The sequence below is a fragment of the Eucyclogobius newberryi genome, unplaced genomic scaffold (genome assembly GCF_026437365.1).
Source record: "Eucyclogobius newberryi isolate DKJ021-1_F unplaced genomic scaffold, fEucNew1.0.hap1 SCAF_7, whole genome shotgun sequence".
NCBI lineage: Eukaryota > Metazoa > Chordata > Actinopteri > Gobiiformes > Gobiidae > Eucyclogobius > Eucyclogobius newberryi.
Window position 1 is genome coordinate 3,886,634 of NW_027316389.1, and position 12,829 is coordinate 3,899,462.

Below are 12,829 nucleotides of genomic sequence, written 5' to 3' on the forward strand. Positions count from 1 at the left end.
TTGTGGCGTGCGTTGTTGTGGTGTACGTTGTTGTGGCGTGCGTTGTTGTGGTGTACGTTGCGTGGCGTGCGTTGTTGTGGTGTACGTTGCGTGGCGTGCGTTGTTGTGGTGTACGTTGCGTGGCGTGCGTTGTTGTTGCGTGCGTTGTTGTGGTGTACGTTGTGGCGTGCGTTGCGTGGCGTGCGTTGCGTGGCGTGCGTTGCGTGGCGTGCGTTGTTGTGGTGTACGTTGCGTGGCGTGCGTTGTTGTGGTGTACGTTGCGTGGCGTGCGTTGTTGTTGCGTGCGTTGTTGTGGTGTACGTTGCGTGGCGTGCGTTGCGTGTTGTGCGTTGCGTGGCGTGCGTTGCGTGGCGTGCGTTCCGTGGCGTGCGTTGCGTGGTGTGCGTTGCGTTGTGTGCGTTGCGTGGCGTGCGTTGTTGTGGCGTGCGTTGTTGTGGTGTACGTTGTTGTGGCGTGCGTTGCGTGGCGTGCGTTGCGTGCGTTGCGTGTTGTGCGTTGCGTGGCGTGCGTTGCGTGGCGTGGCGTGCGTTGCGTGGCGTGCGTTGCGTGGCGTGCGTTGCGTGGTGTGCGTTGTTGTGGCGTGCGTTGCGTGGCGTGCGTTGTTGTGGCGTGCGTTGCGTGGCGTGCGTTGTTGTGGCGTACGTTGCGTGGCGTGCGTTGCGTGGTGTGCGTTGTTGTGGCGTGCGTTGCGTGGCGTGCGTTGTTGTGGTGTGCGTTGCGTGGCGTGCGTTGTTGTGGCGTGCGTGGCGTGCGTTGTTGTGGCGTGCGTTGCGTGGCGTGCGTTGCGTACGTACGGCCTCGTATTGCTTCAGGCGGTTGCTGGCGTGGATCAGCTCCTTGTCCTTGTGGTGTGCGATGCGTGCGTTGTTGTTGCGTGCGTCGTTGTGGCGTGCGTTGTTGTGGCGTGCGTTGTTGTGGCGTGCGTTGTTGTTGCGTGCGTTGTTGTGGTGTACGTTGTTGTGGTGTGCGTTGTTGTGGTGTACGTTGTTGTGGTGTGCGTTGCGTGGCGTGCGTTGTTGTGGTGTACGTTGTTGTGGCGTGCGTTGTTGTGGTGTACGTTGCGTGGCGTGCGTTGTTGTGGTGTACGTTGCATGGCATGCGTTGTTGTGGTGTACGTTGCGTGGCGTGCGTTGTTGTGGTGTACGTTGCATGGCGTGCGTTGCGTGGCGTGCGTTGCGTGGCGTGCGTTGTTGTGGTGTACGTTGCGTGGCGTGCGTTGTTGTTGCGTGCGTTGTTGTGGTGTACGTTGCGTGGCGTGCGTTGTTGTGGTGTACGTTGTTGTGGCGTGCGTTGTTGTGGTGTACGTTGCGTGGCGTGCGTGGTGTGCGTTGTTGTTGCGTGCGTTGTTGTGGTGTACGTTGTTGTGGCGTGCGTTGTTGTGGTGTTCGTTGTTGTGGCGTGTGTTGCGTGGTGTGCGTTGTTGTGGCGTGCGTTGCGTGGCGTGCGTTGCGTACGTACGGCCTCGTATTGCTTCAGGCGGTTGCTGGCGTGGATCAGCTCCTTGTCCTTGTGGTGTGCGATGCGTGCGTTGTTGTGGCGTGCGTTGCGTTTTTTGTGGCGTGCGTTGTTGTTGCGTGCGTCGTTGTGGCGTGCGTTGTTGTGGCGTGCGTTGTTGTGGCGTGCGTTGTTGTGGCGTGCGTTGTGGTGTACGTTGTTGTGGTGTGCGTTGTTTTGGTGTACGTTGTTGTGGTGTGCGTTGCGTGGCGTGCGTTGTTGTGGTGTACGTTGTTGTGGCGTGCGTTGTTGTGGTGTACGTTGTTGTGGCGTGCGTTGTTGTGGTGTACGTTGCGTGGCGTGCGTTGTTGTGGTGTACGTTGCGTGGCGTGCGTTGTTGTGGTGTACGTTGCGTGGCGTGCGTTGTTGTTGCGTGCGTTGTTGTGGTGTACGTTGTGGCGTGCGTTGCGTGGCGTGCGTTGCGTGGCGTGCGTTGTTGTGGTGTACGTTGCGTGGCGTGCGTTGTTGTGGTGTACGTTGCGTGGCGTGCGTTGTTGTTGCGTGCGTTGTTGTGGTGTACGTTGCGTGGCGTGCGTTGCGTGTTGTGCGTTGCGTGGCGTGCGTTGCGTGGCGTGCGTTCCGTGGCGTGCGTTGCGTGGTGTGCGTTGCGTTGTGTGCGTTGCGTGGCGTGCGTTGTTGTGGCGTGCGTTGTTGTGGTGTACGTTGTTGTGGCGTGCGTTGCGTGGCGTGCGTTGCGTGCGTTGCGTGTTGTGCGTTGCGTGGCGTGCGTTGCGTGGCGTGGCGTGCGTTGCGTGGCGTGCGTTGCGTGGCGTGCGTTGCGTGGTGTGCGTTGTTGTGGCGTGCGTTGCGTGGCGTGCGTTGTTGTGGCGTGCGTTGCGTGGCGTGCGTTGTTGTGGCGTACGTTGCGTGGCGTGCGTTGCGTGGTGTACGTTGTTGTGGCGTGCGTTGCGTGGCGTGCGTTGTTGTGGCGTGCGTTGCGTGGCGTGCGTTGTTGTGGCGTGCGTGGCGTGCGTTGTTGTGGCGTGCGTTGCGTGGCGTGCGTTGCGTACGTACGGCCTCGTATTGCTTCAGGCGGTTGCTGGCGTGGATCAGCTCCTTGTCCTTGTGGTGTGCGATGCGTGCGTTGTTGTTGCGTGCGTCGTTGTGGCGTGCGTTGTTGTGGCGTGCGTTGTTGTGGCGTGCGTTGTTGTTGCGTGCGTTGTTGTGGTGTACGTTGTTGTGGTGTGCGTTGTTGTGGTGTACGTTGTTGTGGTGTGCGTTGCGTGGCGTGCGTTGTTGTGGTGTACGTTGTTGTGGCGTGCGTTGTTGTGGTGTACGTTGCGTGGCGTGCGTTGTTGTGGTGTACGTTGCATGGCGTGCGTTGTTGTGGTGTACGTTGCGTGGCGTGCGTTGTTGTGGTGTACGTTGCGTGGCGTGCGTTGCGTGGCGTGCGTTGCGTGGCGTGCGTTGTTGTGGTGTACGTTGCGTGGCGTGCGTTGTTGTTGCGTGCGTTGTTGTGGTGTACGTTGCGTGGCGTGCGTTGCGTGTTGTGCGTTGCGTGGCGTGCGTTGCGTGGCGTGCGTTCCGTGGCGTGCGTTGCGTGGTGTGCGTTGCGTTGTGTGGCGTGCGTTGTTGTGGCGTGCGTTGCGTTTTTTGTGGCGTGCGTTGTTGTTGCGTGCGTCGTTGTGGCGTGCGTTGTTGTGGCGTGCGTTGCGTGGCGTGCGTTGTTGTGGCGTGCGTTGCGTGGCGTGCGTTGTTGTGGCGTGCGTTGCGTGGCGTGCGTTGTTGTGGCGTGCGTTGCGTGGCGTGCGTTGTTGTGGCGTGCGTTGCGTGGCGTGCGTTGTTGTGGCGTGCATTGCGTGGCGTGCGTTGTTGTGGTGTACGTTGTTGTGGCGTTGCGTGGCGTGCGTTGTTGTGGTGTACGTTGTTGTTGCGTGCGTTGTTGTGGTGTACGTTGTTGTTGCGTGCGTTGTTGTGGTGTACGTTGTTGTGGCGTTGCGTGGCGTGCGTTGTTGTGGTGTACGTTGTTGTGGCGTACGTTGTTGTGGCGTGCGTTGTTGTGGCGTTGCGTGGCGTGGTGTGCGTTGCGTGCGTTGTTGTGGCGTGCGTTGTTGTGGCGTGCGTTGTTGTGGCGTGCGTTGTTGTGGCGTGCGTTGTTGTGGCGTGCGTTGTTGTGGCGTTGCGTGGTGTGCGTTGTTGTGGTGTACGTTGTTGTGGCGTGCGTTGTTGTGGTGTACGTTGTTGTGGTGTGCGTTGTTGTGGCGTGCGTTGTTGTGGTGTACGTTGTTGTGGCGTGCGTTGCGTGGTGTGCGTTGTTGTGGCGTTGCGTGGCGTGCGTTGTTGTGGTGTGCGTTGTTGTGGTGTACGTTGTTGTGGCGTGCGTTGTTGTGGCGTGCGTTGTTCTGGCGTTGCGTGGCGTGCGTTGTTGTGGTGTGCGTTGTTGTGGTGTACGTTGTTGTGGTGTGCGTTGCGTGGCGTGCGTTGTTGTGGCGTGCGTTGTTATGGCGTGCGTTGTTGTGGTGTACGTTGTTGTGGTGTGCGTTGCGTGGCGTGCGTTGTTGTGGTGTATGTTGTTGTGGCGTGCGTTGTTGTGGCGTGCGTTGCGTGGCGTGCGTTGTTGTGGCGTGCGTTGCGTGGCGTGCGTTGTTGTGGCGTGCGTTGCGTGGCGTGCGTTGTTGTGGCGTGCGTTGCGTGGCGTGCGTTGTTGTGGCGTGCATTGCGTGGCGTGCGTTGTTGTGGTGTACGTTGTTGTGGCGTTGCGTGGCGTGCGTTGTTGTGGTGTACGTTGTTGTTGCGTGCGTTGTTGTGGTGTACGTTGTTGTTGCGTTGCGTGGCGTGCGTTGTTGTGGTGTACGTTGTTGTGGCGTACGTTGTTGTGGCGTGCGTTGTTGTGGCGTTGCGTGGCGTGGTGTGCGTTGCGTGCGTTGTTGTGGCGTGCGTTGTTGTGGCGTGCGTTGTTGTGGCGTGCGTTGTTGTGGCGTGCGTTGTTGTGGCGTGCGTTGTTGTGGCGTTGCGTGGTGTGCGTTGTTGTGGTGTACGTTGTTGTGGCGTGCGTTGTTGTGGTGTACGTTGTTGTGGTGTGCGTTGTTGTGGCGTGCGTTGTTGTGGCGTGCGTTGTTGTGGTGTACGTTGTTGTGGCGTGCGTTGCGTGGTGTGCGTTGTTGTGGCGTTGCGTGGCGTGCGTTGTTGTGGTGTGCGTTGTTGTGGTGTACGTTGTTGTGGCGTGCGTTGTTGTGGCGTGCGTTGTTCTGGCGTTGCGTGGCGTGCGTTGTTGTGGTGTGCGTTGTTGTGGTGTACGTTGTTGTGGTGTGCGTTGCGTGGCGTGCGTTGTTGTGGCGTGCGTTGTTATGGCGTGCGTTGTTGTGGTGTACGTTGTTGTGGTGTGCGTTGCGTGGCGTGCGTTGTTGTGGTGTATGTTGTTGTGGCGTGCGTTGTTGTGGCGTGCGTTGCGTGCGTTGTGTTTTTTGTGGCGTGCGTTGTTGTTGCGTGCGTTGTTGTTGCCTACGTTGTTGTGGCGTGCGTTGTTGTTGCGTGCGTTGTTGTGGTGTACGTTGTTGTGGCGTGCGTTGTTGTGGTGTACGTTGCGTGGCGTGCGTTGTTGTTGCGTGCGTTGTTGTGGTGTACGTTGTTGTGGCGTGCGTTGTTGTGGTGTACGTTGTTGTGGCGTGCGTTGTTGTGGTGTACGTTGTTGTGGCGTGTGTTGCGTGGTGTGCGTTGCGTGCGTTGCGTGGCGTGCGTGGTGTGCGTTGTTGTTGCGTGCGTTGTTGTGGTGTACGTTGTTGTGGCGTGCGTTGTTGTGGTGTACGTTGTTGTGGCGTGTGTTGCGTGGTGTGCGTTGCGTGGCGTGCGTTGCGTGGCGTGCGTGGTGTGCGTTGTTGTTGCGTGCGTTGTTGTGGTGTACGTTGTTGTGGCGTGCGTTGTTGTGGTGTACGTTGTTGTGGCGTGTGTTGCGTGGCGTGCGTTGCGTGGCGTGCGTTGTTGTGGCGTGCGTTGCGTGGCGTGCGTTGCGTGCGTTGCGTGGCGTGCGTTGCGTGGCGTGCGTTGCGTGGCGTGCGTTGCGTGGCGTGCGTTGTTGTGGCGTGCGTTGCGTGGCGTGCGTTGTTGTGGCGTGCGTTGCGTGGCGTGCGTTGTTGTGGCGTGCGTTGTTGTGGTGTGCGTTGCGTGGCGTGCGTTGTTGTGGAGTGCGTTGCGTGGCGTGCGTTGTTGTGGCGTGCGTTGCGTTTTTTGTGGCGTGCGTTGTTGTTGCGTGCATTGTTGTTGCGTGCATTGTTGTTGCGTGCGTCGTTGTGGCGTGCGTTGTTGTGGCGTGCGTTGTTGTGGCGTGCGTTGTTGTTGCGTGCGTTGTTGTGGCGTGCGTTGTTGTGGTGTGCGTTGTTGTGGTGTACGTTGTTGTGGTGTGCGTTGCGTGGCGTGCGTTGTTGTGGTGTACGTTGTTGTGGCGTGCGTTGTTGTGGTGAACGTTGTTGTGGCGTGCGTTGTTGTGGTGTACGTTGCGTGGCGTGCGTTGTTGTGGTGTACGTTGCGTGGCGTGCGTTGTTGTTGCGTGCGTTGTTGTGGTGTACGTTGTTGTGGCGTGCGTTGCGTGCGTTGTTGTGGTGTACGTTGCGTGGCGTGCGTTGTTGTGGTGTACGTTGCGTGGCGTGCGTTGTTGTTGAGTGCGTTGTTGTGGTGTACGTTGCGTGGCGTGCGTTGCGTGGCGTGCGTTGCGTGGCGTGCGTTGCGTGGCGTGCGTTGCGTGGCGTGCGTTGCGTGGCGTGCGTTGCGTGGTGTGCGTTGCGTGGCGTGCGTTGCGTGTTGTGCGTTGCGTGGCGTGCGTTGCGTGCGTTGCGTGGCGTGCGTTCCGTGGCGTGCGTTGCGCGGTGTGCGTTGCGCGGTGTGCGTTGCGTGGCGTGCGTTGTTGTGGCGTGCGTTGTTGTGGCGTGCGTTGTTGTGGTGTACGTTGTTGTGGCGTGCGTGGCGTGGCGTGCGTTGCGTGGCGTGCGTTGCGTGTTGTGCGTTGCGTGGCGTGCGTTGCGTGGCGTGGCGTGGCGTGCGTTGCGTTGCGTGCGTTGCGTGGCGTGCGTTGCGTGCGTTGCGTACGTTGTTGTGGCGTGCGTTGTTATGGTGTACGTTGTTGTGGTGTGCGTTGTTGTGGTGTGCGTTGCGTGGCGTGCGTTGTGGTGTACGTTGTTGTGGCGTGCATTGTTGTTGCGTGCGTTGTTGTGGTGTACGTTGTTGTGGCGTGCGTTGTTGTGGTGTACGTTGTTGTGGTGTGCGTTGCGTGGCGTGCGTTGTTGTGGTGTACGTTGTTGTGGCGTGCGTTGTTGTGGTGTACGTTGTTGTGGTGTGCGTTGCGTGGCGTGCGTTGTTGTGGTGTACGTTGTTGTGGCGTGCGTTGTTGTGGTGTACGTTGTTGTGGCGTGTGTTGCGTGGTGTGCGTTGTTGTGGCGTGCGTTGCGTGGCGTGCGTTGCGTACGTACGGCCTCGTATTGCTTCAGGCGGTTGCTGGCGTGGATCAGCTCCTTGTCCTTGTGGTGTGCGATGCGTGCGTTGTTGTGGCGTGCGTTGCGTTTTTGTGGCGTGCGTTGTTGTTGCGTGCGTCGTTGTGGCGTGCGTTGTTGTGGCGTGCGTTGTTGTGGCGTGCGTTGTTGTGGCGTGCGTTGTTGTGGTGTACGTTGTTGTCGTGTGCGTTGTTGTGGTGTACGTTGTTGTGGTGTGCGTTGCGTGGCGTGCGTTGTTGTGGTGTACGTTGTTGTGGCGTGCGTTGTTGTGGTGTACGTTGTTGTGGCGTGCGTTGTTGTGGTGTACGTTGCGTGGCGTGCGTTGTTGTGGTGTACGTTGCGTGGCGTACGTTGTTGTTGCGTGCGTTGTTGTGGTGTACGTTGTTGTGGCGTGCGTTGCGTGGCGTGCGTTGCGTGGCGTGCGTTGTTGTGGTGTACGTTGCGTGGCGTGCGTTGTTGTGGTGTACGTTGCGTGGCGTGCGTTGTTGTTGCGTGCGTTGTTGTGGTGTACGTTGCGTGGCGTGCGTTGCGTGTTGTGCGTTGCGTGGCGTGCGTTGCGTGGCGTGCGTTCCGTGGCGTGCGTTGCGTGGTGTGCGTTGCGTTGTGTGCGTTGCGTGGCATGCGTTGTTGTGGCGTGCGTTGTTGTGGTGTACGTTGTTGTGGCGTGCGTTGCGTGGTGTGCGTTGCGTTGTGTGCGTTGCGTGGCATGCGTTGTTGTGGCGTGCGTTGCGTGGCGTGCGTTGTTGTGGCGTGCGTTGCGTGCGTTGCGTGTTGTGCGTTGCGTGGCGTGCGTTGCGTGGCGTGCGTTGCGTGGCGTGCGTTGCGTGGCGTGCGTTGCGTGGCGTGCGTTGTTGTGGCGTGCGTTGCGTGGCGTGCGTTGTTGTGGTGTGCGTTGCGTGGCGTGCGTTGTGGTGTACGTTGTTGTGGCGTGCGTTGTTGTTGCGTGCGTTGTTGTGGCGTGCGTTGCGTGGCGTGCGTTGTTGTGGCGTGCGTTGCGTGGCGTGCGTTGTTGTGGCGTGCGTTGCGTGGCGTGCGTTGTTGTGGCGTGCGTTGCGTGGCGTGCGTTGTTGTGGCGTGCGTTGCGTGGCGTGCGTTGTTGTGGCGTGCGTTGCGTGGCGTGCGTTGTTGTGGCGTGCGTTGCGTGGCGTGCGTTGTTGTGGCGTGCGTTGCGTGGCGTGCGTTGTTGTGGCGTGCGTTGCGTGGCGTGCGTTGTTGTGGCGTGCGTTGTTGTGGTGTTCGTTGTTGTGGCGTGCGTTGCGTGGCGTGCGTTGTTGTGGCGTGCGTTGCGTGGCGTGCGTTGTTGTGGCGTGCGTTGCGTGGCGTGCGTTGTTGTGGCGTGCGTTGCGTGGCGTGCGTTGTTGTGGCGTGCGTTGCGTGGCGTGCGTTGTTGTGGCGTGCGTTGCGTGGCGTGCGTTGTTGTGGCGTGCGTTGCGTGGCGTGCGTTGTTGTGGCGTGCGTTGCGTGGCGTGCGTTGTTGTGGCGTGCGTTGCGTGGCGTGCGTTGTTGTGGCGTGCGTTGCGTGGCGTGCGTTGTTGTGGCGTGCGTTGCGTGGCGTGCGTTGTTGTGGCGTGCGTTGCGTGGCGTGCGTTGCGTACGTACGGCCTCGTATTGCTTCAGGCGGTTGCTGGCGTGGATCAGCTCCTTGTCCTTGTGGTGTGCGATGCGTGCGTTGTTGTGGCGTGCGTTGTTGTGGTGTTCGTTGTTGTGGCGTGCGTTGCGTGGCGTGCGTTGTTGTGGCGTGCGTTGCGTGGCGTGCGTTGTTGTGGCGTGCGTTGCGTGGCGTGCGTTGTTGTGGCGTGCGTTGCGTGGCGTGCGTTGTTGTGGCGTGCGTTGCGTGGCGTGCGTTGTTGTGGCGTGCGTTGCGTGGCGTGCGTTGTTGTGGCGTGCGTTGCGTGGCGTGCGTTGTTGTGGCGTGCGTTGCGTGGCGTGCGTTGTTGTGGCGTGCGTTGCGTGGCGTGCGTTGTTGTGGCGTGCGTTGCGTGGCGTGCGTTGTTGTGGCGTGCGTTGCGTGGCGTGCGTTGTTGTGGCGTGCGTTGCGTGGCGTGCGTTGTTGTGGCGTGCGTTGCGTGGCGTGCGTTGCGTACGTACGGCCTCGTATTGCTTCAGGCGGTTGCTGGCGTGGATCAGCTCCTTGTCTTTCTCTTCGGCGTGCGACTCGGACAGTTTCAGAGATCGCTCGGCCTCCGCCGCTCGAGCCTCGGCGTCTTCCAGCTTCAGTTTCAGTTCCTCGAGTTCCCTCTGCAGCAGCGACGACGGGAAACCTGTGAGGACGAGAGGAAAAGAACCAGAACTGAACGAGGGGCAAGAACTTTACACAGGAACTAAACTGAAGAAAAAAGAGAGGAAAAGAACCAGAACTGAATGAGGGGGGAGGACTTTACCTTTGTCCGTGCGGGTGGAGGTCTTGAGCTCCTCCACCAGCTGAGTGTGTTTCTCCATCTCTCCAGTGTAAAGCTGCAACTGCTCGCTCAGAACCTGGATCTGAACGTCTCGCTCCTGCACGGCCTAAACACACCGTCACACTTATTATTCTTCATGTTGTTAAGAGAAGAAGTTCATAATTTAACATATCGTGAAGACCTTCGACCACACAAACTTACACAAAATCACACAAAAAAATAAATAAAAATAACAATTATAATAAAAATCACAAAACAAAAAATAACAATATTTCAGTTGTCGTTGCGTTCTGATTCATAAATACTTATGATAGAAGCAAAATTAAGTCTATCGTCCAAAAGTGTTTTTTATCCGGTTATTTATGTCCCATAACTTTCACTTTTCATTCAGAAAGTTTGATTTCACAAAGCGACACACACTTAAGACAACGTGAATGAAATGAAGAAGTTCACTGATGTTTGGTTGTTGTGAGTAAAATTTTAAAAATAAAATAAATAAAATGAATAATATGAATAAAATAATACCAGGATAAGCAGAAGAAGATGGATGGAAATTAAAATTAAATAAATAATAATAAAATAATAATAATAATGATAGACAGAAGCAGGAGGGAAGCGGGAGAAGAGATGGTTAAACTTACAGCACATAGATCATAAATGACCTGTCCACAGCAGCGATGGAGGTGATAAAGAGCCATAAAGAGAGAATATAAAACACCATGAAACAGAAAACAGCACAGACTTGAGTCAAAACGTCTTCAGAAGAAAGAAAAGATCATAAAAACACACACGGAGAAGGGAAAGTGTGATTTGTGGCAGACGTGATGTTTATGGTAGATATTATGACACCACGGGAAACGTCCAAATGTCACACGAGATGAAGCGTTTGAAGGACGTGCAGGAGGCCACACATTCAGAAAAAGACGTGAGACGCTCTTATATTATCATATTTTACTAGGACAAAATAAAAGCAAGAACATTTGAGCTGTGGAGGGTCAAACGTGCAACTAATCATAGATATTAAATTATGAGTACTATTTATTTATTGCACATTGAGACGTTTTGAATACATTTTTAACCAAATAAAGGTGTAATTATGGCGACTGAAGGCTTCGAGTTAGAGAACATCCATGAATAAAGTGTGTTATTGACTTTGAATTCCTTTTGATTTAAATCACATCAATTTATTTTTGTAAGGCCCAAAATCACAACAACAGTTGCCTCTGAGGGCCACAGGGAGAAATGAATCAACAATGTCTGTGGTGGCGATGAAGTCAGACAATGTCTGTGGTGGCGATGGACGATGTCCCAGGGTCCTCTGTCCTTAGACTCTCCTTCTCGGCCAGGAAAAACTACAAAAAAAACCTCTTTGGGAAAAAAGCGTAGAAACCTGGAGGAGTTCCAGTGAAGGAGAGATCCGACTCTCACAGACGGACAGACGGATTTAATAACGCCGCCGTCTTTGTTCGAGTGCAATGATGATTTCCTGGTGATCGTTAAAGCGCCAGTGTGTGTGCGTTTGTGGGCGGTACCTGCTGCAGAGCCAGAATGTTGCTCTTGTCCAAGTCCATCCGAGTCGAGCGCAGCTTCTCCCTCAGCTCTCGGATCATCTGCTGATACGCCGCCGTCTCCTCGTCCTTCGCCGACAGCACGTTCTGACGAAACAAAAGACGCAGCTAGCGAGGCGAACGCGGCTGGATCGGGGCAAACAGCACGCACTCAAGAGTGCGAATCTCGGTTTTCCGAAGTTGGCGACGCAAACGGTGCGCAGTCGCCGGGTTTTCGGTGCGATTTGTTCGGCGTAACGGTGGAGATTCGAGGGACGGGACGAGAGCTCAACGCAAGAAACTAGAGTTCATATAGGACACCAAGAGTTTATATTGTGACAAAAAGAAAGGAAGCCATTGAAAGGCCGAGATTGTGAACTTTGAATTGGCTCTCGTCCCGTCCCTGATCGATCCACTTCTCGCTTTCGGCGCCGATTGTAAGGCCAAATAAACGAGACTGAACTCAGCTACAAGCTGTGCCGTTTTCTGCCGAAGATTCAGTCAGATTTGGTGAGATTTGGTCAGATTTGGTCAGATTCTGTCAGATTCGGACAGATTTGGTCAGATTCGGTCAGATTTGGTCCGATTTGGTCACAGATTTGGTCACAGATTCTGTCATATTCTGTCAGATTTGGTCAGCTTTGCTCTCGTGTGTTTTGAGCGGCGTTCAGCCCCGGTTCACAAACGCCGGAAGAGTCTGAACCGCGGCGAGGAGCGACCCACCTTCCACTCCTGGACTTTGGCGTTGACGGCGGCCATGATCGGGTCCTCCTCCGCCGTCATGTTCTGGACTTTCTCCGTCAGCTCGCGCACCTGCGGCGGAACGAGGGGCAGTTAAACGCTAAAGCGGTGAAGATAAGGCCCCCTGCTGGTGAAATGTGTCATATATCTAACAATGAGAAATGTGTCGCACAAAACGTGACTGGACAGTAAAAATAACCACAAAAGGCAGACATAACAGTTTATACTCTTGTTTGGGAGATTACGCTCGACGTTTCTTTCTCTTTTCAGCTCATTTTGAATTGTTTTAAAATACTTTAATTTTGCACATCTCCGACACAACAATAGCGATAATACACATTTTCTGCTTTATCTCCCACTTCAGATTTATCTATTGACAAATTTATACCACAATTGTTGTTTTGGAGATATGCAAAAGTAGAATATACAGTATATATATATATATATATATATATATATATATATATAATTAAAAGTATTAAAACTGAACTAACAGGAGTTTAAAGTGATATTTCGGCGCTTTTGTCTTTTCTTTTTCACGTTCTGTGCGACGCTTGAACCTCGACCGTTCGTTCATTTACTTATTCTGACAGTAAATGTATTTTCCAGGACAAGAGAAAGCTACACACTAGTTTCCGCCCGTCGCCGTGGAGACAAAGCAACAGCAGGTAAACAATCAGTGTGCGAGACCATTTAACAAACAGCGCAAAACAGACAAACGCCGACATTAAACGTTTACAGGCACATTTCTGACGAGTCAGAATATTCTTGTCTTTCTGTGATTTTTCACTGTCTGTAAGAATTTTAATATGGTTTATTTTCATGTTTCAGAATGAACAACAATAATAATAAAATATGGAGAAAAAAAAAAATACAAAAAAATTAAATTGAAATCAAATAATCTAAATCCAGTCAAAAGCTTTTGAGAATATTTACACTAACCCTTAAAACATAAATTTGTATGTCTTAAATGACCCAAAATTCCCGTTATTTGAGTTAAAATAAGCATAATCTTCAAAATGCAAAGAATCCCTCATCAAAAGATTTATTGTTTTACATTTTTCTAATCCTCAAATACTGAATTTTGATTTGGCAATAATCTTTTCTTCTGCACTTTTTTATTACCCTCACAGCACTTGGCAAGAAAACAGATAGATATTCATTTTTATATCACATAAGCACATACATGTACAACGTTATGTATAACACAACTGAGAAGAACCACCAA

General features: G+C 54.5%; 1 protein-coding gene across 1 annotated transcript in view; it reads right to left on the bottom strand.

Moving 5' to 3' along the window:
• The window catches only part of cep290 (centrosomal protein 290), a 119,492-nt gene that overhangs the window by 88,827 nt on the left and 17,836 nt on the right, over positions 1-12,829 (bottom strand). The window contains exons 9-12 of the mRNA XM_072435548.1: positions 11,584-11,673; positions 10,846-10,968; positions 9,296-9,419; positions 9,003-9,175 (exon numbers count right to left, since the gene is read on the bottom strand). Of these exons, the coding sequence (XP_072291649.1) occupies positions 9,003-9,175; positions 9,296-9,419; positions 10,846-10,968; positions 11,584-11,673 (510 nt within the window). The remainder of the gene's footprint in view (positions 1-9,002; positions 9,176-9,295; positions 9,420-10,845; positions 10,969-11,583; positions 11,674-12,829) is intronic.